This window comes from Trichinella spiralis, assembly GCF_000181795.1.
Source record: "Trichinella spiralis strain ISS 195 chromosome Unknown Scfld1, whole genome shotgun sequence".
NCBI lineage: Eukaryota > Metazoa > Nematoda > Enoplea > Trichinellida > Trichinellidae > Trichinella > Trichinella spiralis.
In genome coordinates, this window is record NW_003526940.1 from 1,727,555 (window position 1) to 1,751,943 (window position 24,389).

Sequence of the window (24,389 nt, forward strand, 5' to 3'; positions counted from 1 at the left end):
GAAAATATTTTTAAAAAAACTTAAATATTGGAGTTTTAACTGTAATTACATAGCAATAATGACGGTTACATGCAATAAATAAAGTGAATGAGAACAATAATAAATCATAATAACAACTGAAAAGCAACTTGTGTATAGTCGGCGCAAAAGTTGCCATAGTAATTAAAGAACAGTAGACGCTTTAGTGCTAGTGCGCCCACATTTCAACGTCTACATCCGAAACGACCCTGAGGATGACTCATCGACCAAACGCGCCCACGCAACAACAAACAAATAATCCAGCTGATTGAATCAAAAACCAGAGATGAAAAAAATCGACGCGCGATTCATAAAACACGTCAAACGATACTAACTCATCAATGATTCAACATCATAATGACGGCGGGAGTTTATAAACTACACGCCAAAAAAATTCCATTCAACAATTCTGAAATAATTTCAACCTCGAAAAACAAAATACTTTATACAATAACAATAATTCGAACCAAATCGAAACTACAGTAAGAATCATGCCATTCCATGCATCACAGGCTGTTACTACAGTAAACGGTGAAAATGAATTGGAAAAACAACGCATATAACAAACAAAATGTTTTAAAATGCAGTAGAACTAGATAATTGATTAAATAGTTATGCTGTAAAGTTTTTTGTATTCATACCCATGTGTTTTTCAAAATGGAGTTTCATCAAAAATGAGTAAATGTTTATTTAATATTTAGAAAATTAAATATTTTAAACATTAAAAAATATAAATAACTTCGTCTTTTTATCAAGTTTAGTGCATCATTTCAACGAAACTTTCCTTTTACAAGTTATTTGATTTTCAGGTTTTTATAATTAAAAATTTATTCTCTTGTTAGAATAAAATATTAATATGCCTTTTTGAATACTTTTACACATGGGAAAACATTTTTCATAAATAAATAACTTTATAAAAATGTCTAAAATAATTATTTTATGAAAATTCTTATTTTGCATATTATCATCTAAACTTTGCAAATTAGCAGCAATCACATCAAAATAAATTTGCTAATTTCAATTTAAGTAACAGTACAAGTCAACTATAATGCGGTACGTATAGCATGTCATATTAAAACGTTCTTGTCATTTTGACGGTAAATGGTTACTTTGCGACTTTAATTGAGTTCATTTTAAGCAAACTATAATTATTTTTAATTTTATTCAAAAATTTTGTTCTAATATTTTTTGACCTGTAACTTATCAATATAAAGCCATTTTTTGTTTCAATCGGAATAATGTTGCATTTTACTTTGTTTTTCATATGTTCATATTATCATTTCTTTTGTTAAAATTTAAATTTGAATGAATTTCATATTTTTCATAAATAGTTTCACTTTTACTATTTAATTTATTTTATTTTTATTATTTGTAGCACGCAACGTTGCGTTTTAACGCAGAATCTTTCCAATTGTGAAATTTCCACATTAATTTTATGGTAATTTTAATTAATAGTAGTGTTGTGATAGCAGGATTGAAATGTCCAAGAAGTTCAAAATTACTCGACCTCATGCGCAAGTTAAAATGCGTAAAGCGAATGAGACTGGAAAAGTTAGTACAAATTTGAAGTTTTTCTTGACGGCTCTCACTGCAATATGTTTTCGTTGGTCCACTGGATTTGGTACATATTCAGGTAAATTCAATGCAGTGATACTGTACGAATGAAATTCATTCAAATATATTTGAATGTTTCAACTTAAAATGTCTTTTACTGTTATTAATATTTTTATTTAGGTTTTAACAATCCTCCTATGTACGGTGATTTTGAAGCTCAAAGACATTGGATGGAAATTACTGTTAATTTACCATTGAAGGAATGGTATTTTCTGTTGTATTGGAAATTTCTTTTCTTGCATTAACATATTTTCATTAACAAGGTACATACATACCAATTCGAATGATCTCATGTACTGGGGACTTGATTATCCACCTTTAACGGCATATCATAGTTTTTTATTTGGAAAATTGTAATTTCTTATTCTTTTTACTTTTTAAATTATTTAATGAAATATTTTTTCAGAGCTCAATATTTTAATGCCTCTTGGGTAGAATTATATAAATCACGAGGTTCTGAAGGAACGGATCTGAAGTTGTTTATGCGTTATACTGTTTTGATTTCGGATGTGTTAGTTTTCTTCACCAGTTGTTACGCTTATTCTAAAAGCTTGCCATTGCATGTGGTAAGTATGCTGATGTAAAAGTTTTTTTTTGTAATACTGATGTTCATAGCATCTGCTTTTTCTATTCATGCTAATCTATCCTGGTAACATTTTGATCGATCATGGACATTTCCAGTAAGACATTTTTTGATGAGATGCATTTTATTATTTTTAATTTTTGTTCAAGATTCAATTGTGTAAGTCTTGGTCTGTACATTTGGACCTGTACATTACTTCACTGGAATTATGACATCGCCGCAGCAGTGTTTTTTGTCTTTTCATTGAGTTTTAAACAGATGGAACTCTATCATGCACCAGCCATATTTTGCTATTTGCTTGGAAAATGTTTATATTCTCCACGTAAAAAAGGGTAGGTGAAAATAGGTATTATTATATTTAAAAGGTACATTAACATTTGTTAATCAATATTAATAAAGTTGATTAAAAAAAACTTGTTGAATTTGTCTAATTTGATTAATATATTGATATTTGCAATATGTGATTTCAGATTGATTAAATTTTTCTCTCTTGCATTTGTCGTATGTTTTACATTTGGGCTTATATGGTATCCTTTTATTACTGATATTGAACAATTTCGAGCAGTGATAAGCAGAATTTTTCCTTTCAACCGTGGTCTTTATGAAGTTTGTTTATTCTGTTGAATCACGTTCATACTATAGTACAGGAAATTATTTTTAGGATAAAGTAGCGAACATTTGGTGCAGTTTATCAGTGTTTTTTAAATGGAAAGAAATCGTGTCCATTCAAAATATGGTTTGCATCTGGTGCATATAGCAATAAACAACATTATATATTTATATGCATGCATAATTTTATATTCGTTGTTTGATTACATTTCCAGTGCTGCCAGTACGCTGATTTCTATATTACCTGGCTGTATAACATTGCTGACGAATCCTACTACAGAGAATTTCAATCGATGTTCCTTCATATCGTCATTGTCATTTTTCCTTTTCTCCTATCACGTTCATGAAAAATCGATATTAATTCCTGCAGTGTATGAATTGCATGTTTTGCCTGTGACCATTTTACAGCAGTTTTTTTTATAGTTCGGCTCTGTTAAGTTTAAAATCTCCAACACTGACAGTCTTTACATTTTTGCTTACCTCTGCTATTAGGTATAATATTCAAATTAACCGATGATTATTGTATTATTCGTTTTTTTAGTTTATTTCCGCTTTGCGTTAAGGATGGATTGACGGTGGCATTTTTTTCATTGACATTTATGTTTTATTGCTTAATTGTGAACACTTTTGAGACATCATGTAAGTTTTAATTTAGTTTAATAATGCATTTTATTTATTATTTTGTAATTTGTTATTTTAGTGCGTAAGAATGAGTCAATTTTTGAATTTTTGTGGAAAATACTATTTCATGCTTCTTTTTGGGGAGGTATGATTTTGTGTTTCGCTTCGTTATGTTTCGAACCTCCTGATAAATATCCGCATCTGTTTTCGTTGTTAATATCTGTTTATTGTTGCATGTTTTTCACATTTATATGGTTTTATTTGAACGTAGCTTTTGTATTTTCAAATTTACAAATGTTTAAAGTCAAGACAAATTGAAGCAGGTCGACTGGTGCTGATATTTTATTGTTATCAGAAATATTGTTGTTAATACGGTTGAAAATAAAGATTGTTAATTGATCTCTATTTGTGGTGTGTGAGAAAAACGAATTGCGTCGTATGTATATATATTTATTCCAAACGTAACAAAGTTATTTAAGCTTAAAGGCTTAAATCGTCATGAAAACATGTGTTTTAATATTTTAAAAATGTACACGATTAAAAACAAAAACTAATTAAAAATTTATTGAATAAAGTTAATTTTATTCTATTAATTTAACAATACAGTGGTTAATTTTTCTTTGTTAAGTGAATCAACAGTAATCAGTTTTCTTTTTTATCGGACAATTTCCACAAAATAAAGTATAATTTACTTATAACACAAGTCTGCTACAAAGTGTAAAAAAAGCAGGAAATTATTCAATTTTTACAGCTGATTAGAATTTTGTTTGAATTACTGATTTTGTTCATTTACTGCTTGTACAACTGTTCTGTTATTTATTTGTATCCTTGCAGAGAACAGCATTGATAAGTTTACACTTAGTGAACTTTGTGAATTATTTCTTCATTCATAGAATGATGATGAGAACACAACACTTTGCTAGATTACAAATCTGTTCGCTGTTTATGAATCGATGTACATAATGCTTTGCAACTTCTAAAAGTAATGAAAAAAGCATTATATTTGTTTACAGATTGAAGAATATCAAACCAATCAAAATCAAAAACTTTAAAAAATTAATGAAAAAATATTACTGTTAAAACTGTTGTTGTTAACGCCATATAATAATTATAATTATTAAATAATATCATGTTTAAAAAATAATAGCAAGCGCCGGCAGTTCAGCGGAGAAAATAGCTCAATGCTGCGATGATGAAAGTAAAAAAACATTGCAGATTACAGGGCGGAAGCAGAAATCACAATTGACCAATCAAGTTGAGCATTGGAAGCGTGAATTCTTTAAGCACTTAGCTTTTTTCTAATAGCATTATTAAAATCAAGTTGATTTGGATTATCAATAGCAATGTTATTATTATTCTATTTTTTCATTTATCGCTTTTATGCTAATTTGATATTACAAATTTGGCTTACAGAAGTACAGTAAGTAAAACACTTGATTATCTGTTAAAATATTAGCGGTACGTACTGTGTATATTGTGACGCTAAATATTTCCTCATGTTTAACTACTTGGTAATATTTAACTAAATAAACAGTATAGTTTAAACTGAATGGACTACAAAAGGTGTAAGAATTTACATTTCGATTATGCGCCGTTTTTCAACTGTGTCAGCGTTACACAACTGGAATGTTCTTCGGTGCATGCGGACTTTCCTGAAATTGAAGAATCTAAAATTATCCCATCAGTGTCGAATTTACAAGGCACCGATGATTTAGCCATAAATTACAATCATTCTTATCCCAAAATTTACGTAAGTATGCGGGGTAAATTTACATTTGTTTTATTTATTTTTTCAAAAAATAGGTTCCACAGCACAGACGATTTAACATTGTCAAGGGAATTTTCAAAAATATGAGCGAAAATAAGATTATAGAAAGCGAATTTTCTCCATATGAGCGTAATATCGCAAAGCAGTTTTTCAAACTGTATTGCATTGCTAGAAACGGTTCAGACGTGAAAAATGGTAAACAGTTGTTGTTAATATTATAATATTATTGACTTGATTGATGGGGAGCACTGTTATGTGGTGGTTGCTCAGATTGTGGAGAATGTCGGAAAAGCCGTCCACGGAACAATGCAGAACGGTTGATTTTGAATGAGCAGTGCGAAGATGGGAAAAAGTCGAATTTTCAAATTTGGTCTGAAATATACGCTCCAAAATTGCCGAAAGAATTTATTGAAAATGAGCAGACTGCAGAAGCGTTACGAATTTGGCTGGATAAATGGAAGCAACGTTTAAAACAGCAACCGTGCATTCAATACTGTACTGGTAATAAACAGAAAAAGAGGAAAAGTAAATTGGCACATTTTTATATAAAAATGTAAATTAAAAAAAAAGCATAATTTCAAGTCATTTCAAGAGAGTGCATTTGATTGTTTCGACGAAGAGTGGATAGATGAGGAAATATCATCTGATGCAGCAATGTTCAATGCAGTGTTGCTGCATGGACCATGCGGAAGTGGCAAGACCAGCATTGTGCACGCAATGGCAACGTTGTGTGGATTTCAGGTATTTAAATGGATTAATTGTAAAATTGTTGAGAAAATGAAATTTAATTTCTGTCAAAAGGTTTACTGCTGGTGTATGAAATTTTACATGTTCAGGTTATTGAAATTAATACGAACTCACTTCGTACTCAACGCCTTCTTGAAGATGTATTACTTGAAGCAACATTGAGCCATCGTGTGCAACTGAATTTTCAGTCAGAAAGTTAGTAAAGCATAATTCACTATATTTTTCATTGGAACATTTCAGAATTTCACAACCCGGCAATTACTGAAAACATGCCTGCAATGCGTGCATGGTGGAGAAAAGGAAAAGCATCAAATCAGTCAAGAAAGCGCAAATCAGATGACATTCGACATTTTTTTCAATATTCTCCTTTGTCAAATGAAAAAAAATCTTCAAACATTCAAAGTTGTTCAAAATATAAAAGCACTAATCAAGCTGTTACAGAAAAGGTACAATTTAAAGGAAATAATGAAGAGAACACCAAGTTTTGTCAAAGCAATACTGAATCGCATTGCAATTTATGCACAGTTATACTTATTGATGATGTAAGTGCATTTTTCTTTATTATTCATTGGAATATAGCGCAGTTCGATTTTAAATACTTTTATCATTTACGAATTTGACTTATTCAATCTTGATCTGGGAGGGAATTTCTTTGTTTGGATAAGTATGCCTGCTTTAATGTGATTGTAATTTGTTTGTTGTTCAGCTTTTTCTTCGATACTTTTTTTAGTTATTTAAATTTAATAAATACATTCAAGAGTATTATTGATAAATTGAAACCAGGAAAAAGTAGGCAGAGTGTGCGAAAATTGCTCGTTGAAGCAAGTGACAAATTTTAATTTAGGTCGACGTTTTGCCGGACAATCGGGAGAGAAATTTCCTACCATCTGTTCAGAAATTTATTCTCGAATCAAACATACCGATTATAATGACAGCAGAAAGTAATAGAATAAAAAAGTGAAAAAAAAATATTTTTTAAATTTATTTATTATAAATTGTTAGGTGAAGAAATTTTGTCATCTTTTCCTTCAGTTAATGTGAAAGAATTTTCATTACGCCGGCCTTGCCTTGAGAAGCTTGTCTTCCACTTGAAGTTGATTATGTTGACCAATAATTTTCACATAGACGATGATGAATTGCTAAAATTTGCAGAATATCACCAGAATGACTGGCGCAGATGTTTGATGAATTTGCATTTTTTGTATGAGCATCATGTGCCTGTTGATAATGTGCACACAGTCAATTCGAAAAAAGTTCGAGAAAACCGTTTCACAAAGCCGATCAGCATTGAAGAACGTTTGGAGAAGATTGAGCAGTTGATGATTTTTTCAGAAAATTATGAAAATGAGGAAAATTTCGATTTGCTCTTATTCAACGATACGGTCGATGTGGTTTGGAAAAATTGCAAACAATTGCAAGCCGTTTTGAAGCAGTGTCCATCGATTCTGTACTGCGCAACGATGACAGATATTACTGTAGATTATTTGACTTTCATGAGGCGAATGGCGATGTCCTGCGTTGACGTCAGTGGTCAGTTTGATTCGAGCTCGAGAAGGAGGCGAAAAACGTTACCCTACCTGCGACGAATAGGTATCGACAATCGAGAAGGAACATTACAATCGTTGTTGACTTCAAAAAGTTTGCTTTAAATGCTTTTTGTTTTCTCTTTTATGATACTCTTATTTTTACGTTTTACGAGTGTTTCGAACGTGAAATTGTTTGATTTTGTGATTCGGACAACAAATTGTGGAAATTTTCAGTAAAAGAGATTCTATAATTAAAACTTTAAAATTATTATTATTATTAAATTTATTAATATTATTAAACATGAAACATATAAAATAGACCAGTTTGAAATTGAAACAGTACATTGCAAAAAATGTTAAAAGTTGAAATAATTAATGTACAGTATATAAGAATGCAGGTAAGTTGAATAGATTGATGTTTTTCTTTTTATGATTTGGGAGATGAAGGCAGTCGCTTCTTCGGTGGAACGTCACTTACAATTAAGTATGTTTGCACTTGGTTGGGCTGGAGTTGTAATTTTCCCGTGACTGTCGAAGGTTCCATGGTCTGTAGAGGTGCATCGTTGACAAGAATGCGCCATTGTTTTCTCAAAATGTCCTGCACATCGACTGGAAGACTTTTCAAATTTTTCAACTTCTCCTCTTCCTCCTCTTTCGATTTGTCCTAAGTAGAAAAGAAAAAATTAGCATAAAATTGTTAATTATTATTCATTGTGATAAATTTTTTTTTCTTTTCAACTCACTTCATAGTTCTCACATCCCAAGAATTTCGGTTCTCGACATAAAAGCACTTGAAGTGTGTCGTTGCGTTGAAGAAGAAATTTTCGAATATCATGTTCATTTTTGATGAGCGTGTTATTGATGCATAAAATTCTGTCTCCAACTTTGAAATAATTGTAAGATATAGAATCTGGCAAAACTGAACTGACAATCACTTCGTTCTTGTATTCTACTTTCACTTTCAAGCCAAATTTGACATTGCGGTCGATGTTTTTCATGTCCAAATTAAAGATAACTTTCTCATATTCATCGAAAAACATTTTCTTCAGAATATCGAAAGAAAAAATTTTCTTAAAATTAAAATTTTAATCAATAAACATGACTGACTGATTGATGAAAATTAATAAAAAAATAATTAATTGACTTACTTGGTGCAAGAATTGTGCTGGTGTAATGAATGGTTAACAAAAATGCTTTGACAGTTTAAAAATGCTTTAAAAAGTGAATTTAAACTTAATTTGAGCAAAATTTAAACAATTAGCACTTTCAAATTTGTTGTTTTCAAACATTTTAAACTTCACCGCTATTTATTATTGATTGATTTTGAATAATTTGTCAACATGAGACAGCAATTGTTATCAAAAATTTTACATTTTTATTTCACTTTTCACTACAAGTTCATCATCAAAAGCAATTGCATAAAAATTCTACAAGCACTTTTTCGAATGTGAACATTTTTACACACGTGAATATTTCAAGATGAAGCTGACCGGACAAATTGGAAGTATCAAACTTCTGCATAAGAATTTTTATCCACATAGCACAACCCGCCGACTCTTTTACAATAACCGTCCAGAAAACCGAAACAAATCAATATCAAACAAAGAGTCAAAAAGATACCCAAAATGAAAATGCCATTGAAAAAATCTAAAAATAAAATTAATCAGTGAATAATTTGATGGAAAAATTAATATTAAAAATACCACAAGAGAAGAGATGAACGAAACAATTGGCAGGCGATTTGAATATAAGCCGAGTTTCAGTGTCCAATTGGCGTCGTTTGCCTTCATCAATCAGAAGCTGCTTGACACGATCGAATGAACCATTGTTCGGGGCCGGCTCCATATTCAATATGTAACAGATTAATTCATAAATGTCGATACTTTGAAATGTATCAACTTGAAAGTTCTTCTTAAAAGCTGGTCCATAAGCAATAAAGTAGGGGTGCATGTCGGATATTAAATTACTGTAACCATGTTGCCCAACTTGAAACATTATGAATAAATAAGTAAAAATTGTTGTTGCCCTTTTTGTCATCGTTATTACTTACTTGTTGAATTGTCAGTACTTTCTTCTTCATCCGTTGTGATCAGTCGCCAGTGGAGATCGGATTCAATGACCAACGGCATCACTCGATCGCTATTGTTGTAATGATAAAATTCGGGAATTTCGTTCTTTTTATATACCGTCAAATGGGATACTTTATTTTTCAACAAATTATAAATTTCATCTTCTTTATCTGATAAAAATAAGAATGGAAGAGTTCCAAAAAAAACCAAAATAAATAGAAAACACTTTTTCACCTGGATTAGGCAACATATTTAAATTTGGTGAATTGCCAAAAATTTTGTACGAAGAATTGTCCAGAAAAGAGTCGAGACGAATTGCATTCATCTTTGGTACAGAAGCCATGCCATGGTCGGAGGTGAAAATGAAATTCATCCGATCCAACAGATGCTCTTCATTCAAACGCATCAACAAATAGCCTGCGAGGAAGAAAATTAATGAATAATATATTCAAATTGAAGATATACTTTATGATTAGTCACAAAACAGAAAATCTACCCGTCAATACATCCAATCTTTCGACCATTTGAGAAATTTTCGGCGAATCCGGACCAACCTGGTGGCCAATTTTGTCCGGCTCTTCGATGTAGAGGAGGCCGAAATTGATCGGATCTTTTTCGTCCGTGAACCAAGAGATCAACTTCTGCACACGAGCAACCCAATCCGCACTTCCATTGTAAGTCATATAATGGGTGGGATGTTTGCCGTTGATTGGAACATCACAGCCAACCCACATCATGCAACCGCTACGACGATTCGACCCGGCCGCATCATCGTTCAACTGCCACAAAGGTATTCCAGAGAAAAATGCCGCATCTGTGGAGGAAGTGTCGACGAAATAGTTGAACGATTTGTTCATTATTGGATCGAAAAATTTGTTCGCCACAATTCCATGAGATTCTTCGTACAGGCCGGTCACAATGCCATAGTGATTCGGCGCCGTGACCGTAATGTACGAATTGACTAGACCGTTGGTCGCGTGGACGCCGTGCTCCAGCAGCCATTGGAAGGAGACCAAATTTTTCGACCTTTCCAAATAGTCCCAACGAAATCCGTCGTACGATACCAGCAGCACCAGGGGCGCGTCGGGATCTTTGCTAAACAGGCGACGCCAAGAGGAGAATATCCCTCTGTTGAACATTACACTGATCAGAACACCGGTCAAGAAGGTACAACCGACCAGAAAGAACAGTGACGATTTGCGCCAACCAGAAAACCCATAAGCTGATTTCGATTTTGAAATATCCATATTCAATTGTATGAAAATTATGAAATTGCTTTACTGAAATAAAAAATTTATTACGCTGATTATTTCTGGATTTCAATTAAATTTATTCATCATTTCACACGGATTCTTTTTCGACATATCAAATTTCACTTTCCCGACGTGCAATGTTGAATGCTTAAACTCAGTGTATCATCATAACGCACGACAAAATTCAAAAGTTAATAAACTGCTAAATATGAAGAATCAATTTTAACCCATGCCTAAGGGTCTTTCAAGAGATAAATTGAACAGTTGTCTTTGTCTTAAATTTGCGACAAACTAACAAATTCAAATTATTTAAAAATTAAAAAGTCAAATTTTGCTAAAAGCTTCTAAATGGTATTCTATTTCAAAAACGGTTTTCTTTTATTACACTGCTCGAATGGCTTCATGTTATTGAATTTCTTCAAAATTATCTAAATTATAGAAGCAGAATTTCCAATTGTTATTTTTCCATTATTCATGTTAGAAAAGAATTAAAAACTACAAGTGACTTTGATTTACATATCATTTACCAGTCACAGTCACCACAAACGTAAACAATGCACTACAAACGCAAATATCATCAGGTAAACAGTTACCATTTAAGATAGCTAAATGTTAATGTTGATTCTGTGCGATAAATAGAACATTAACATGAGATAGCAGTAATACAATTACAACATGTTGCAACATTAAAAATAATGATGAACTAAAAAAGGCAAAGTTTGAAATGTTGAAATTGTATCATTTTTTATAACTTACTTACTCACTGGCAATAATTATGAATGTTCAAAAATTAAAATTGTCCATCGATGATAAATTTCAGTGATATTATTAAATCATATCATACGGTAGTACAGTATATAGTTGCATTTATACGTTCATGTTCAGTTTAGATGATTTAATTATTTATAAAGTAGAAATTGAAGAAAAAAGAATTCATTTGCAAGTAATGCTCACTACAGTAATGTCCTATAAAAGGAAAATTTATTCTTGATAAAAATAATTTCACATTTATCACAAAGGTATTAATATTTAAAATATTTTGAAATGATGGTACAATTATTTCAACTTTAAATTTCTTTTTAATTGATAATTCATTTTTGAAATAGAAAACAAACCAAGTTTAATCTATACACGATAATTTGTAGGGATTTTCTAAAAATGACCAACTGTTGGTTTGAATATTTTTTTTTGGAATGATTGCTCACTTTTGAATAAAGTATTTCATATGATGACTAATGTGACCAATTTTTTAGAAATAATTTCCTCGTAGAATGTGAATAAAATAAAGTTAAAATTATAACAACAACAAATTTGATTATTCAGACGTGAATTTTAAACATTGTCAACAGTAGGAAATATTTTAATTATGCCTGAATCAGATGGGAAATTGAATTTAGAAAAAAAGAAAGATAACGGCGCTGTCGCACTGCAGCGGTCTACATTTTATTGTTGAGAAGTGGAGAAAAAAAATGGTAAAATGATGCCCAAACTTGAAAAGTACATAGAATGGGATTTTTTTGCAAAACGAGGTTTATTTGGGGGGAAAACATATTTGCAAAATGCCTTTGTTGTGGACGACAATGCTTGGAAAATATACGGCTGGCTGGCTGGCTGGCTAACTTCGTGAAGTTGCAGCAAAGTGGGTTGAAAGCCGTTCCAGATTTTCTTCGACAAGCTTTCAAAAATAGCCGTTTAGTCAGTTTCTCAAAAATGACACTACCAAACAATGCTGGCAAATGCTGAACATTTCGACTAAACAACTGCAGGACCTAATTTTGAATAGTATCGAATAGTGTAATTAAGAGATCATTTTTGAAAAACAAGAGCAAAAGTATTTTCATGTCCATCAACCTATATTTTATAAAATTTATGAAATTTTTCATCAATACGACAATAAATTCATATCTCGTTATGGGGTTTTTATTTTTACATAACATATAAATAGTTTTATTTATGGATTTTGCATAATTTGAATAATATCATCAAGAAATTTGCAAAATATCCAAAGCTTTTCAACATTGCAATTTTAATTCGTGCAAATTGTACTTTATTTATCAAATATTCAATTCATGATGATAATGCTAAAAATTTTATTTAATTTTTAATTTTCCTGTTTGAACAATAATTGCGCATATAAATTTTGCAGATTAATATCATTTTAATTTTGGCACAGTTTGAATAAAAAATGTCGCTATTATGCGCAATTTTGCAAGGACAGTTTTCGGCCAAGGAAATCCAAAAACTTCGTCTCATCATTTTTCCATCCGTTTTATCAATGAAAGCTAGTCAAAAATGCGTCCAAGGGTGACTAACATGTGGCTACAAGTGATGTAAACAATTTTGCAAATAAACTTTGCAAAATTGTTTTACTCCAAAGAGCAGAGAACTTTGCAGGAAAGATTTGAAAATGTATTTTGTTTCAAAAATTTTATTTTTTATCAAAATCTACAATATGATTTATTTAAAAAAATAGATTGCATACTTTTGCATACTAATTTTTGCATTCTGTTTGTCAAAAGTTTGCAAAAATTTAACATTAATTTCATTGATGTAATTAGTAGGCAGAGATTTGAAAAAATTTTCATGTTGAAATGAGGAAATATTTATTCAAATCATCAAATTAATTATACATATTTGTTATTGATCTATTAAATTAGTATAAAAAATTTAATGGCAAATATGTTTTATTATTTATAATACATCATATCTTGCATTTGTATTACGAACAAGAGAAGTGTAATTTCAATAAAAAATTTTCAAATAAAAATAAACCGTTTCATTTATAGATTTAATTAAATTAAAAATACATAAAGAATAATCACATTTATGCAGAAATTTATATTATAATTGATTGAGTTAATTTAAGTTTTTTGTTTGAAATAAATGATGAAAATGTTGTATTGTAATAATTGAATAAATTTTGTAGTTTGTAATGATAATAATATATAGTTTAAATTTGCAATTGTTGACACAAATATGCATGCGATGATAATGATTTCGATTTGATAAAAAGGGATATTAAAATTTTATTGGTCATCAAGGACGCCAATGCAAGTGGTCCGACTGGAAGATTATTGTTCAAGAAAAATGATAAAGTGAGTCGCATTGGTTGGGCGAAAATTTTTTCTCCAATCTTGTGAATAAAACACGCCCCTGCTCCATTGCACTGGTAATACCCCAATGGTCGTCGTTGATTGGCGGAGAGCCGGCAAATTGGAACAACCTCTACTTTTAACTTGAGGACAGTGTCGCGATTTTATTTCAAAGAAACGAAACAAGCAAACCTTGCGGTTGGTTAGTCTGGTTGGTTCGGTTTCGCTTGCTTGAAGCATATTCACCGCTTACGCTTGGTGTTTATTCAAATTTGTCCAATTTGCAACAGACTGACCGACCGTGTACTGGACTTGATTAGAGGCGCCTTTAGCTGATTGATATCAAAAGCCGTACGTTTTACCTTTTACTACACTCGACCAACGGAACCTTCTCCACTAGCTGACAGCTTTTCTCAGCCAACTGACCCGTCGTTGACCCCAAACTGACCCTAACCACAAATTGACCAATCTACATTATTTACCTTGAAAGAATGGAAGCTGGAAGAAGAAGAAGAAGAAACTTGTCATCCTGGCGTTGACCGATGTGCTGTAGGCTGCGTCTGCCTTTCACCACCTCATACAACGACGACGGTTGGTCACAATTTTCTTGAAAATTTTTTTATTCTCATCGATTTTACTTCTAATTATTTGAAAACTTTTCCAACATCCATCCCATCATGCATCATCTCATCTGGTTGCTCAGCTCTACTCTTGTACTTGTCTTCCAATTGAAATTCAATTATGCATCAGGTAAATAATTATTTTCATTTTGAATATTATTTATTTACTTTTCTGCTAATTATAATCAACTTTGGATTGATTTATTGTAATCAATAATCAGAAGATTATTATCAGCAATTGTTACTGTTGTTAGTTCAGCTGAGATGAATCTGCTTGATATGCATGCACAGAAAGGACGAGAATTTCAATCATTCCAATGGTCAAATCAAAGCCGAAATCAAAATTCCTTCAATGCTTTTTTTCCTTATACAATACAATAAGTACAATGCAATAGAAATACAAGGTTAAGCAAGGTTTTGCCTTAATTTATTTTTACAAGATAAGATTTTTACAATGGCATTGAAACTTCTGTAACATTCTAAACAATCCGGGTCATTGCAACTTTTTCCATATTCTTTTAATAATTGTACAACAACAACAATAATAATTATTATTATTATAATCATAATAATAATCTCATCGATTTATTATTTGTTCAATCAATTCTAATTTTGCACATGAAATAACAATTATATCGAGAAAAATTCTAATCTCATTTAAAATATTCATATGGAAATTTAATGGAAATTTTTATTTTTGCTTTCAAAAGTGAATTGAAGATATTGTTTTAAATAAATCAATTAATTGTCGTGTTTTTTTGTCTATCCAACGCGTTGCTGAGTTGTAGATTTGTAAAATATGGTCGCATATGTCCTTTTGACCTTAAATGCAACGATTCCCTATTTTGCTTTTTGTCCATATACGACCCAAAGTGTACATATATTTCCGGCTCATAGCAGATGTTTTTGTATTAAACATTTTATTCATGTTCATTTCTTGTCTGATGACTTGGTAAAAAGAAATTCAAGCACAAGCAGGTTTCAGTAGAATTCTTTCATATTTATAAGAATTTAGGTTTTCCCATCTGTGAATGCAATAAAGGGGCGAAATGGGGTGGGGGAGGGGGAGCAGAGGGGGAGGAGGGCAGAGAGAACGGCAGAAGGGCAGGTGAAACGAGCATATTCACAGTAAGTGATTGACTGGCGACAATTCTCCCCATTTATTGAAAGCAAAATTAGCCGAGTAGCTTTTCTTTGGGTAGCTTTTATGTGAAGCTTGTCAATTCTGCAGTCAAGCATGTTCATAACCGTGAGCAAAGTGCTGTTGAGCAGCTTGTGCCTTGAAAATATGCAAAACGACTGATGATGTCTTTTTGTTGACCGCCGTCGTTGAAAAATTCGGTCAATTCCATATTCATTACCATCCACGTCATCTGTTTGAAAGTTGCATCACATTTTCAAAAAAATAAACAAATAAATAAACAACTATATTTTTGAACATGATCATCACAACAACTGCGAATAATAGTTGATTGATTGTTTTTTAATAAATTTTTATTTAATTCTATTTTTCTTTTGCAAAAAAAGAAATTCAATTTCAAATACATTCAACTGTACGTGTGCTGTCATCAGTTTATTGTAATGTAATAAAATGAAGAATGGAATGGGAAAAAAAAGAAAAAAAAAACTAGGCTACATCATCATAGCATCTATTGTCAGAGCAGGATTCTGAATTTGAAACATGCTTGCTCTCTTTTTATATATTTTATTTTCCACCACATCCCTATGAATCACAATATGATCTGATAAAATCTATGAAGAATTAGATCAAAAAAAATTATGATTATTAATATTTTTTAAAAATAATAAAATGCAAAATGAACAACTACTGCAGCAGCAAAGTGAAGAAGTATATTTATTCTATTTTTATAATCTATTCACAAATTAATAGTCAAGATGTGACCCGCTTTTACTTTCACTTGTTGCTCAAATATGCACAATTTTGTCATTGGTAGTGAATTCTGTTGATAAGCAAAATTACATCTCTGCACAATTTGAATGCAATTATTCAGACCACCAATTTCAGCTTCTCCACTTGACTTGCTTTTCCAAACAAACATTTTTGTTTATCATTTTCATTTATTTATTTATCTTTTAATATTCAATTTTTCTGTTCTCATTTCAACAAAAATAAAACTACCTTGAATATAATCATTGGATGTGGTTGTTTAATTGAAACATAATGTATTAATAATTAATGGATACAAATGTGCAAATAATTTCATTTTATAAAATAACATTGCAGCTTTTGTATTGAAACAAGTTTTGCAAGCTGAATTGTTCAATTGGTCACTTTCAGCTTATCTGAAAGTTAAACTGAACGGGTGGAAATTTTTCAGTACAATACAATACAGTACAATAGGATACGATATAAAACTTAAGCAGAACGGTTTGAGGGGAAAAATGGCGTCGATTTCGCGTCAAAATTTGCAGATCAGATGATTGAATAATGCAAGCATAAATATTGTGACCGTAACCTGCAACTATCTTGTTCTTTTTTCTTCTTCGGTCCGTGAACTTTCCTACCAAACCATTTGTCCATAATCATATATGCATACAAGCTGTTGTACAATTGAAATTTGCTCAATTTGCTCAAAAATCACCATTCTATTTATTAGTTTAATCTTTGATCGCCAGAATTGAATTGTGTGATTTATGATTGCAAATGAAATTAATTGAAGCAAAATTGAAAATTTTCAAAAGAAAAAACATTCAGAATTGATTGGATATTGATGGAAGCTTGTTTGAAATTTTTTATTTTAATTTATCAAAAAATAAAAAAGCAAATTGCAATTTATTTGCAAATTTACAACTTTTAATTGAATATTTTTTTCATTATTATCATGTTCAAAGAAAAAAAGCCACCTTTTAAATTAAATTGATGTTTTTGAAATGAAATAGAATTATAGTTTTGCAATTTTCTTTGGAAATCCCATTCCTATAAATGCTATATTGTTGCAGTGTAACAGTGTTGCAGTTTAACAAAAATGAAACAGATGTCATAAATAGCTTATAAATTTAACGATGGTTGTAATTTATTGAATTGAATAAATTTTAATTTTTCAGAACAAATTTCCATCGACGTTGATCGCAAAAGTCGTGAACGACGTCAGCTACCGTCGGAAATTAATATCCAAGTGACAGCACCGCTGTTCACAGCCCGACTTTACGATTTTGGTCCAAACGAGGGGGACCAAAGTTTGCCCAAACAATTCGCCAACGCCCATTACAACAACGGCCTGGAGCTTCGACTCAATCGGCCCATTCACTACTACGGGCAGTGGTTTGAGACAATTTTCGTAAGTTCGCCACAGATGAGTTTGTTTGCCCAAATGACAGACAGTCTATTGCAATTGCAAAATTTGGGTTAAAGCAATTATTTAGTTGTATGCTGTTTCACTGTTCCACAAGGAAGTGAAATTTAAATAGCCGGTCTCCAGGTGCTTGTAATAGATCGTTCTTGCTTTACGAACAAAAGCGACTCACTGGCATGATCGTTTGTTTTTTTCAGAGATGCAAATTGAATTTTAAAAAAAATATATGAAAAATTCCAGATTTAATTTAAATTTTAGTCAAAATACATAAATTATTGAATAAACTTATTGTTTTCAACACAATTAATCATTTTTCAAATATTTCACTTTCATTTTTTTCATCTCTCTTTGACAAGAAAATTTCTTTTATTCTTTTCTCTTTTCAAATTGGAATTTTACAGAAAAAAATATTAAATTTTTATTATTTAACTTTACTTTTTTGTTAAATAAGGAAGATTATACATTGATCAAAACTATAGGATACTATAACTTTCAATTTCATCCTGCTCATCAATTAAACAATTTATTCTACTCATTTGCATAATAATAGTAATTTGTTGAATAACTTCGTCATATTTGTTCGATGAAATTTATTGTTTAATAGTCGCCACAAAGTTGTTTATATTATAATAATTTACCACAGGAGACGAGTTCAAGGTTGACAAAGTGCATTAAAGAAATTAAATTTATATGGCACACGAAGTGCAAATAATTTAACGTAATTTCCACATTAACCAAATAGAATGTATAATTTAGAAGAGAAAAAAAATATTTAGTACTTATTTGTTGCAAAAAATATAGATTCATCCAAATGGTATTATTGGATTTGAAGAAAATTTTTCAAACACTGAATCTCACTCGAGCATATTCAATGTGAACAAAGCATTCATTGCTCCATTTTGGAATCAGAATGATCTGAGCAAAGGTGGCAACGTTTACTACCGTGAAATATTTGGTAAATTTTGTTTTTAATTTTTTTAAATCAATTTGCACAATTATTGATTATTTTCATTATTCAATTGTTCAGATGGACGATTAGTTGACCGTGCCAAAAGTGAAGTTCTTTATCAATTTGATCGTTCAATTCAAGTTTCATCGATAATTTTGATCACATGGGAAAAGATGCAACCACGAGAAGGTGAACTGCTACCGAATGAAGTAAAATTATTTGTTTGAAAAGAAAATTTTTATTATAATTTCAATTAAAAAATTTTCCAGAACACAAACACATTCCAAATTGCGATTATCAACGCGGGTAATCAAACTTTTGTGAATATAATATACAAAAATATCGGATGGACCCAAGGTGCTGAAGCTGGGTTCAGCAAAGGCACTGCCAATGAATATTATTCACTGCCAACATCTGGAACTGCCAATGTGATGTTTTTGAAAGATTACGGTAATACGGGAATTCCAGGAGAATGGATGTTCCAAGTGGACTGGCATAGAATAATCCGTTGCAAAGCTGGTATCAAAGGGGATACTTGTGATACGGGTAATTTCTTTTAATAAACACAAATACAAAGTTGTTTCAATTTAATTTCTCGCAGAATGCTCTAAAAATGAATGGGGTGAAGATTGTGAACAGTGCTGTATGTGCAAAACAGGCAACTGCAATGCCGTTACCGGTGAATGCAGAAATGAAGAATGTGAAACTTGCTGGACTAATGCTCCATTCTGCAACTATTGTACGTGAAAAATTGTTCGTTTTTCCTTTTGTTCCAGTCAATTTATACAAATAAACTTATATAATCTGAATTAAATAAAAGTTCAAGTTGTACTTTTTGAAATTTCTCGAAATTTACTTTAAAAAATGATTTTCAGATGACACTGCCAAATGTCCACCAAAAGGAACAAAAAAATGCGCAACATACGCTATTTCTATGTATGAATACACCAAATGTGGAGCTCCAGTAATTCGATGCCAATGTATGGTAGGATATAAAGGCGATGGTGAAAAATGCGAAGGTAATTTTTACTCACGCATGCATTCAAATATATAAAATGAATATATATTTTGTCGTAAAGTAAAATGAACAAATTATGATCACTCAAATAATTGTAGATGTAGACGAATGTGAAGCAGAAAATGTTTGTGATCCGAATGCGGACTGCTTGAACGTACCAGGAAGTTATCACTGCCAATGTCGAGAAGGTTACAGTGGAAATGGCACTACTTGTACAAAATTGAAAAATAAATCACCCAACGAAGCTGTATTGGTGGATGAATTCAAATCGACAATATCCAGCTCTATTTTTCCACTGTCAGAGTCGACAGATGTTAAAGAAAATGAAAAAGTAGAAGAAGGAGAAGAAGAAGAAGAGAATCGCGTCGTTTTGCCGAAACGATTTAATTCACTCGTCTCGTATAAAATGAACCAACCACTGACAATTTTTGGTCAACTGCGTGAAAAGCTGACAGTAAGTAGTGATAATAGATTGAAAAAAAACTACAAATGAACAAAATTAATTTTTTCATTTCAAAGATATCTAGTGGTGGACTTGTAACAGTGAATGGAATTTTACCACTAACTCCGCAGGATCCTCTGGAACGAAGCGGAGTGCAAGGCTTTGCCTTGTTTTACAGTGCAATCGATTTGTCAGTAAGTCCAGGCATTGTCAGCGTGCAGGAGACCTCCAATGGTGAAATGCTGACTGAGGCAAGCTTAATGATTGGTCGACATTTTCCAGTAATTGATTTCATGGCTGAAACTGTAATCATGGTTGCCTACGAAAATGTCACCACGGCAAAGACGCAGGTATGGTTGAAATTTTTCTCTTTTTAATCAAGTTCAATTTTAATAAAATGCAATCATAAAAAAACTGTTCAGGAGATGGTAAACACATTTTTGCTGGTGCTGATCGGTGGTTCAGATGCGCGTACTGGTGAGCGAATGACATTTGCCGATTTCGTTTACGAAGATGTGCTGTGGACTGAAAATGCAAAAGTAAAAAAAATAAAAAACTATTGCTTTATGTCGTTCCAAGTTTGTTTGAATTTTTCCTTCCCAGGCTGCCGTGATGACTCCACTTCACAAAGACACGTTGCAATTGCCAGGTTCAGGTTCCGATGCAATCCGCCTGCTTTCACATTACAGTAACATCCACGAACCAGGCCAATGGTTGTTCAGAGTTGACAAAGCAGAAGTGGACTTTTGCACTCGACAAGGATTAGTACCACCGTATTGTGAAGAACCAGAAAAAATACCACCTGCCAAGTTGAATGAGGAGAAAAATTCTTCTGATGAAGAAACAATTCTTATACAAACGCCAGTATTGCATGTTCAATTAATAACCACAGTTCCACAAAAAGAATACAAAGAACCAAGCACAGTTACCACTACAACTGCTAGTACGTCAACAACAACAACAACAAAGGCAGCAACGACGACGACGAAAATGGCATCAACAACAGCAGCAAAAGCTTCTACTGTTGACAGGACGAAAGCTCCGTTAATAACAATGCCAACAACAAACACGGCATTATCACGTTCACATGTATTCAGTACGACAATGAAGCCGATTACAAGCAGCAGTAGGATACCAGTACTGGTGACAGCTCAAACTGGGAAACGTACCAAACCCGGTTCCACTTTCATGAACAACGATTCCACATTTGACGAAGCAGATGTGGACGAAAATGAGCAAGCACTGGATTCACCGAGTCAATTGGCGATCATCATCCCGGCCGCAATAGTCGGAATTTGGTTGCTTTTATTAATTTCCATTGGATTAGTGGTCTGCTGCAGGAGACGGTAAACGTGATACGAAAATAAGAATGTATTTTTTGTAAATTTAAACTTCTTTTCTTCAATACAGAATGAACAAACAACGTTTCCGCAGACGATACGAGGCCAATTATCATTTTCAGCCAATTGGCATCCCTTCGTTCGACCATGCTCGCAAAAGGGTGCCACTTCCTTCGTCCAGAGGAAGCTTCGAATCGGTGCTTACCGACTACAACGGCTCAATGCAAAACGCGAATGCGCAATATCATCAAAATGGGGTAAATGAAAATTCAGTTGAAAACCACAATTCATTGCAAAAAGTGCTTCATTTCAGACTTTTAAATTAGTTCGCGATACTTATGCACAACCACCTTCAACCAAGCATCAACCATATACCTACTTTGGTCAGGTGAGCTACGACTGAAAGACAAACAATAACAACATTATTACCACAAAATTTGAATAATGCTCTACTATTATTATTTATTTTCAGCCAGAAAAAACAAGGTACAGTTATACAGAAAAACTTTAACGATGCTGTTCCTGCTGCCACGCCACGCCACATCTACTTTAATTCTTCCTGCTTTTTCATCCTTTTTTTCACATTTTAGTTACGTAGAGCATAATATTCTTTTTTTCTGTTGCCAATGAAATTATTCTGTAGACAAATGCTTACGGCTGTCATGCTTTTTAATAAAATTCAAAATCACTGATCTCAAGCAGAAGTAAAAAACTAACGTAAATTATAAACAAATTTTAAAATCTGCATCACGTGAACCATGTCTTCGTTATTCTTTTATCAACTGAACAAATATTCGATCGCTTGTGAAACGTCCCAACGCGAATGGCTTAACGCAGTAATTGCATCATCCTAAAATGGACATCCACAATCACAACAATACAATGTATTTAAGTATGCAAAAAAAACAAAACAAAACAAATTATTCACTATTCACCTTGCTCCATAATGCACTGATAGATTGTATCATAAATTTTAAGCAAATACTTCAAATAATTCATCTTTCAAAAAGAATAATAAATTATTTATAATATTTCTACGTGTTAAATTATATGGAAAAAAAATTAACAAAACTAATTAGATATTTGGTTCTGTAAACTTGTTTCCACTCTTTAAATGTAAAAAAAAGTTCATCATTTGCTATACAATAAATATAGTGCTATCATAAATGATCATACTTTTGACATGCCCATATCCACAATTTTTTGAACTTTCTTATTCATATCTTCTGGAATAGCGTTAGAACCTGATTGGAAATAATAAATAAATACAGCTTTAAAGTATAAAGGATTTTTTTTTCTACAATAACCAATCATACTTCCAGCATATATGGTTGCCCAATAACGTGCTGTTTCAGCGTATATGGATGGCGCTTCCATCATCTGCTTTGCTACAACTGCATCTTGTGGATCACGGGGTTCAGGTGCTCCAAGCAAAGCTTGTATAGATAATAACACTGTTCGTAACGTTAACGATGCAGCCCTGAAGAATGGAAATCAAAAAAAGCAATCATATGTTGAAAATCGAAAAAAATACCATTGATCCTTCAATACATCGAGACAAATCGCACCTGTTGCAGAGCTTATATTTGGATGCCAAATTCGAGTTAAAAATTTCACCTAAAACCATAATAACAGCAATGAAAATAACAGCAATGAAGTATTGTATTAAAATTGAAAAACCTTTGGAGGAGTAAAAGGATAAGTTTCTGGAATTTGTATGTCCAATTCATAAACTCCACCTTCATAAGGTGAATCGGGGGGTCCGCGAATCTCACCACGCAAAGCATGATGACTATCATTGGCAAAGCTGACGCGAATTCCACTTTGTTCCAGCTTGAAATAATTTCGAAATTAATAAAATACAATTTTAAATAAATAATTTTCAATTTTCATCTTTCTAATACACTGTTTCAAGCAAAATTATTCTACAATAATTCATCAATAATAAAAGTAACATTAAAAAATCATAATTTAACTTGAAAATCTTTAATACAAATTTTAAAAATTATTGTAATGAAAAACCACTAAATTTTGACATTTAATATAACTCAACATTTCCATTTATAACAATTTTTTCATTTAAATTTACAAGTAGCAATAAAATCACAAAATTAAAGGGGCATTTCAAATGAAAATATTACAAAATAATAAAACAATAAAATGCAGTAAAAAATTAACTACAGAGAACTCCGATTATCCGAACACTCGTTTTTTGGGGGTCCTTCGGATAATCGGATTTTCGGATAATCAGACGTCTTCAATTTTTCAAAATGTAGGTAACTGAAGCGTCTATAGCTGTTATTCTCAATTAGACGCAGAAGAGTAGCGATTCTGCTTATTATGCGACGTTATTTGCCCTGTAAATATTCCGGCACTCTTACAGTCAGCAGACAACTTTTCGCCGTGAATTTTAAGCTCGCGTATGCCATGCCGACTTTTAAAGTTTCTTAGCCATCCTAAACTGGCTACAAAATTATCAATACCTAGCTTAGTACTGAAAGCAAAATGGGACCACTTATGGGTTGGTCAGGTGCACGTTTCTGGAGGAACCACATGTATATTGCTGAATTAAGCGCACTATTTGATACTTTTTCATCGATTTTCGTGAAGAACAGCTACTCGAAGTATCCACGTGCGATACAAAGTCAGTTAGCTGACGTCGACTGCGATAGATATCTGAAACTGTGTACAGACCCACACCAAAACTCTCAGCAATTTTCCTGAGCTAGTCTACACACTTCTGGCTCAAAACCGTTCTCTTTCTAGTAGTAAACATACCGGACATAAAAACTAGCCAACAACAAAA

At 32.0% G+C, this 24,389-nt stretch overlaps 7 protein-coding genes across 7 annotated transcripts; 4 read left to right on the forward strand and 3 right to left on the reverse strand.

Annotated features, from left to right (window-relative positions):
- The first annotated feature begins 509 nt into the window (after positions 1-509).
- Tsp_07541 (dolichyl pyrophosphate Man9GlcNAc2 alpha-1,3-glucosyltransferase) lies at positions 510-2,427 on the forward strand. Its single transcript, XM_003381802.1, has 8 exons — positions 510-549; positions 1,046-1,097; positions 1,394-1,406; positions 1,477-1,651; positions 1,753-1,837; positions 1,896-1,985; positions 2,039-2,198; positions 2,365-2,427. The coding sequence occupies exons 1-8, from the start codon at positions 510-512 to the stop codon at positions 2,425-2,427; spliced, it is 678 nt and encodes a 225-aa protein (XP_003381850.1).
- Positions 2,428-2,473: 46 nt separating this feature from the next.
- On the forward strand, positions 2,474-4,704 carry Tsp_07540 (dolichyl pyrophosphate Man9GlcNAc2 alpha-1,3-glucosyltransferase). Its single transcript, XM_003381803.1, is given in 7 exon segments — positions 2,474-2,547; positions 3,040-3,234; positions 3,248-3,316; positions 3,366-3,463; positions 3,525-3,590; positions 4,593-4,643; positions 4,661-4,704. 7 exon segments carry the CDS (start codon positions 2,474-2,476, stop codon positions 4,702-4,704), a joined length of 597 nt encoding a protein of 198 aa, XP_003381851.1.
- Positions 4,705-4,994: 290 nt separating this feature from the next.
- Tsp_07539 (conserved hypothetical protein) lies at positions 4,995-7,609 on the forward strand. The gene is made up of 9 exons (XM_003381804.1): positions 4,995-5,195; positions 5,249-5,408; positions 5,460-5,738; positions 5,806-5,954; positions 6,050-6,155; positions 6,201-6,502; positions 6,719-6,775; positions 6,805-6,901; positions 6,963-7,609. Exons 1-9 carry the CDS (start codon positions 4,995-4,997, stop codon positions 7,607-7,609), a joined length of 1,998 nt encoding a protein of 665 aa, XP_003381852.1.
- A 304-nt stretch (positions 7,610-7,913) lies between these two features.
- Tsp_07538 (ectonucleotide pyrophosphatase/phosphodiesterase family member 5 precursor) lies at positions 7,914-10,802 on the reverse strand. Its single transcript, XM_003381805.1, has 7 exons — positions 10,052-10,802; positions 9,790-9,972; positions 9,537-9,686; positions 9,190-9,471; positions 9,000-9,133; positions 8,230-8,556; positions 7,914-8,150 (listed from the first exon to the last, which is right to left on the reverse strand). Exons 1-7 carry the CDS (start codon positions 10,800-10,802, stop codon positions 7,914-7,916), a joined length of 2,064 nt encoding a protein of 687 aa, XP_003381853.1.
- Positions 10,803-13,758: 2,956 nt separating this feature from the next.
- Tsp_07537 (hypothetical protein) lies at positions 13,759-14,428 on the reverse strand. The gene is made up of 2 exons (XM_003381806.1): positions 14,383-14,428; positions 13,759-13,871 (listed from the first exon to the last, which is right to left on the reverse strand). The coding sequence occupies exons 1-2, from the start codon at positions 14,426-14,428 to the stop codon at positions 13,759-13,761; spliced, it is 159 nt and encodes a 52-aa protein (XP_003381854.1).
- A 2,024-nt stretch (positions 14,429-16,452) lies between these two features.
- Tsp_07536 (putative calcium binding EGF domain protein) lies at positions 16,453-22,173 on the forward strand. The gene is made up of 14 exons (XM_003381807.1): positions 16,453-16,471; positions 17,587-17,819; positions 18,636-18,789; positions 18,862-18,992; positions 19,053-19,329; positions 19,385-19,522; positions 19,659-19,802; positions 19,900-20,114; positions 20,321-20,593; positions 20,666-20,782; positions 20,847-21,190; positions 21,341-21,589; positions 21,706-21,840; positions 22,056-22,173. Exons 1-14 carry the CDS (start codon positions 16,453-16,455, stop codon positions 22,171-22,173), a joined length of 2,547 nt encoding a protein of 848 aa, XP_003381855.1.
- Positions 22,174-22,361: 188 nt separating this feature from the next.
- On the reverse strand, positions 22,362-23,644 carry Tsp_07535 (ubiquitin-conjugating enzyme E2 K). The gene is made up of 6 exons (XM_003381808.1): positions 23,606-23,644; positions 23,264-23,416; positions 23,118-23,200; positions 22,900-23,063; positions 22,760-22,827; positions 22,362-22,433 (listed from the first exon to the last, which is right to left on the reverse strand). The coding sequence occupies exons 1-6, from the start codon at positions 23,642-23,644 to the stop codon at positions 22,362-22,364; spliced, it is 579 nt and encodes a 192-aa protein (XP_003381856.1).
- Between the last annotated feature and the right edge of the window lie 745 nt (positions 23,645-24,389).

Bases quoted from the DNA above. Each gene is read 5' to 3' on its own strand.
- Tsp_07538 (XM_003381805.1), bottom strand. From the start codon at position 10,802: ATGGATATTTCAAAATCGAAATCAGCTTATGGGTTTTCTGGTTGGCGC. The intron at 9,687-9,789 runs GTGAAAAAGTGT...TGAAAAATAAAG, and splicing joins AAATATGTTGCCTAATCCAG to TATCCCATTTGACGGTATAT. The intron at 8,151-8,229 runs GTGAGTTGAAAA...TTTTCTACTTAG, and splicing joins TGGGATGTGAGAACTATGAA to GACAAATCGAAAGAGGAGGA.
- Tsp_07540 (XM_003381803.1), top strand. From the start codon at position 2,474: ATGGAACTCTATCATGCACCAGCCATATTTTGCTATTTGCTTGGAAAA. The intron at 3,464-3,524 runs GTAAGTTTTAAT...TTGTTATTTTAG, and splicing joins GAACACTTTTGAGACATCAT to TGCGTAAGAATGAGTCAATT. The intron at 3,591-4,592 runs GTATGATTTTGT...AAAAAATAATAG, and splicing joins TCATGCTTCTTTTTGGGGAG to CAAGCGCCGGCAGTTCAGCG.
- Tsp_07539 (XM_003381804.1), top strand. From the start codon at position 4,995: ATGGACTACAAAAGGTGTAAGAATTTACATTTCGATTATGCGCCGTTT. The intron at 5,739-5,805 runs GTAAATTGGCAC...AGTCATTTCAAG, and splicing joins TAAACAGAAAAAGAGGAAAA to AGAGTGCATTTGATTGTTTC. The intron at 6,503-6,718 runs GTAAGTGCATTT...AATACATTCAAG, and splicing joins CAGTTATACTTATTGATGAT to AGTATTATTGATAAATTGAA.
- Tsp_07541 (XM_003381802.1), top strand. From the start codon at position 510: ATGCCATTCCATGCATCACAGGCTGTTACTACAGTAAACG. The intron at 1,986-2,038 runs GTAATTTCTTAT...ATATTTTTTCAG, and splicing joins AGTTTTTTATTTGGAAAATT to AGCTCAATATTTTAATGCCT. The intron at 2,199-2,364 runs GTAAGTATGCTG...TTTTTGTTCAAG, and splicing joins AAAGCTTGCCATTGCATGTG to ATTCAATTGTGTAAGTCTTG.
- Tsp_07537 (XM_003381806.1), bottom strand. From the start codon at position 14,428: ATGACAAGTTTCTTCTTCTTCTTCTTCCAGCTTCCATTCTTTCAAG. The intron at 13,872-14,382 runs GTAAATAATGTA...ATAATCTTCCAG, and splicing joins CCAGCTTCCATTCTTTCAAG to TCGGACCACTTGCATTGGCG.
- Tsp_07535 (XM_003381808.1), bottom strand. From the start codon at position 23,644: ATGGAAATGTTGAGTTATATTAAATGTCAAAATTTAGTG. The intron at 23,064-23,117 runs GTATTTTTTTCG...TCCATTCTTCAG, and splicing joins GATGTATTGAAGGATCAATG to GGCTGCATCGTTAACGTTAC. The intron at 22,828-22,899 runs GTATGATTGGTT...ATTTCCAATCAG, and splicing joins GGCAACCATATATGCTGGAA to GTTCTAACGCTATTCCAGAA.
- Tsp_07536 (XM_003381807.1), top strand. The intron at 17,820-18,635 runs GTAAGTTCGCCA...CAAAAAATATAG, and splicing joins AGTGGTTTGAGACAATTTTC to ATTCATCCAAATGGTATTAT. The intron at 21,191-21,340 runs GTCAACAACAAC...ACATGTATTCAG, and splicing joins ACCACTACAACTGCTAGTAC to TACGACAATGAAGCCGATTA.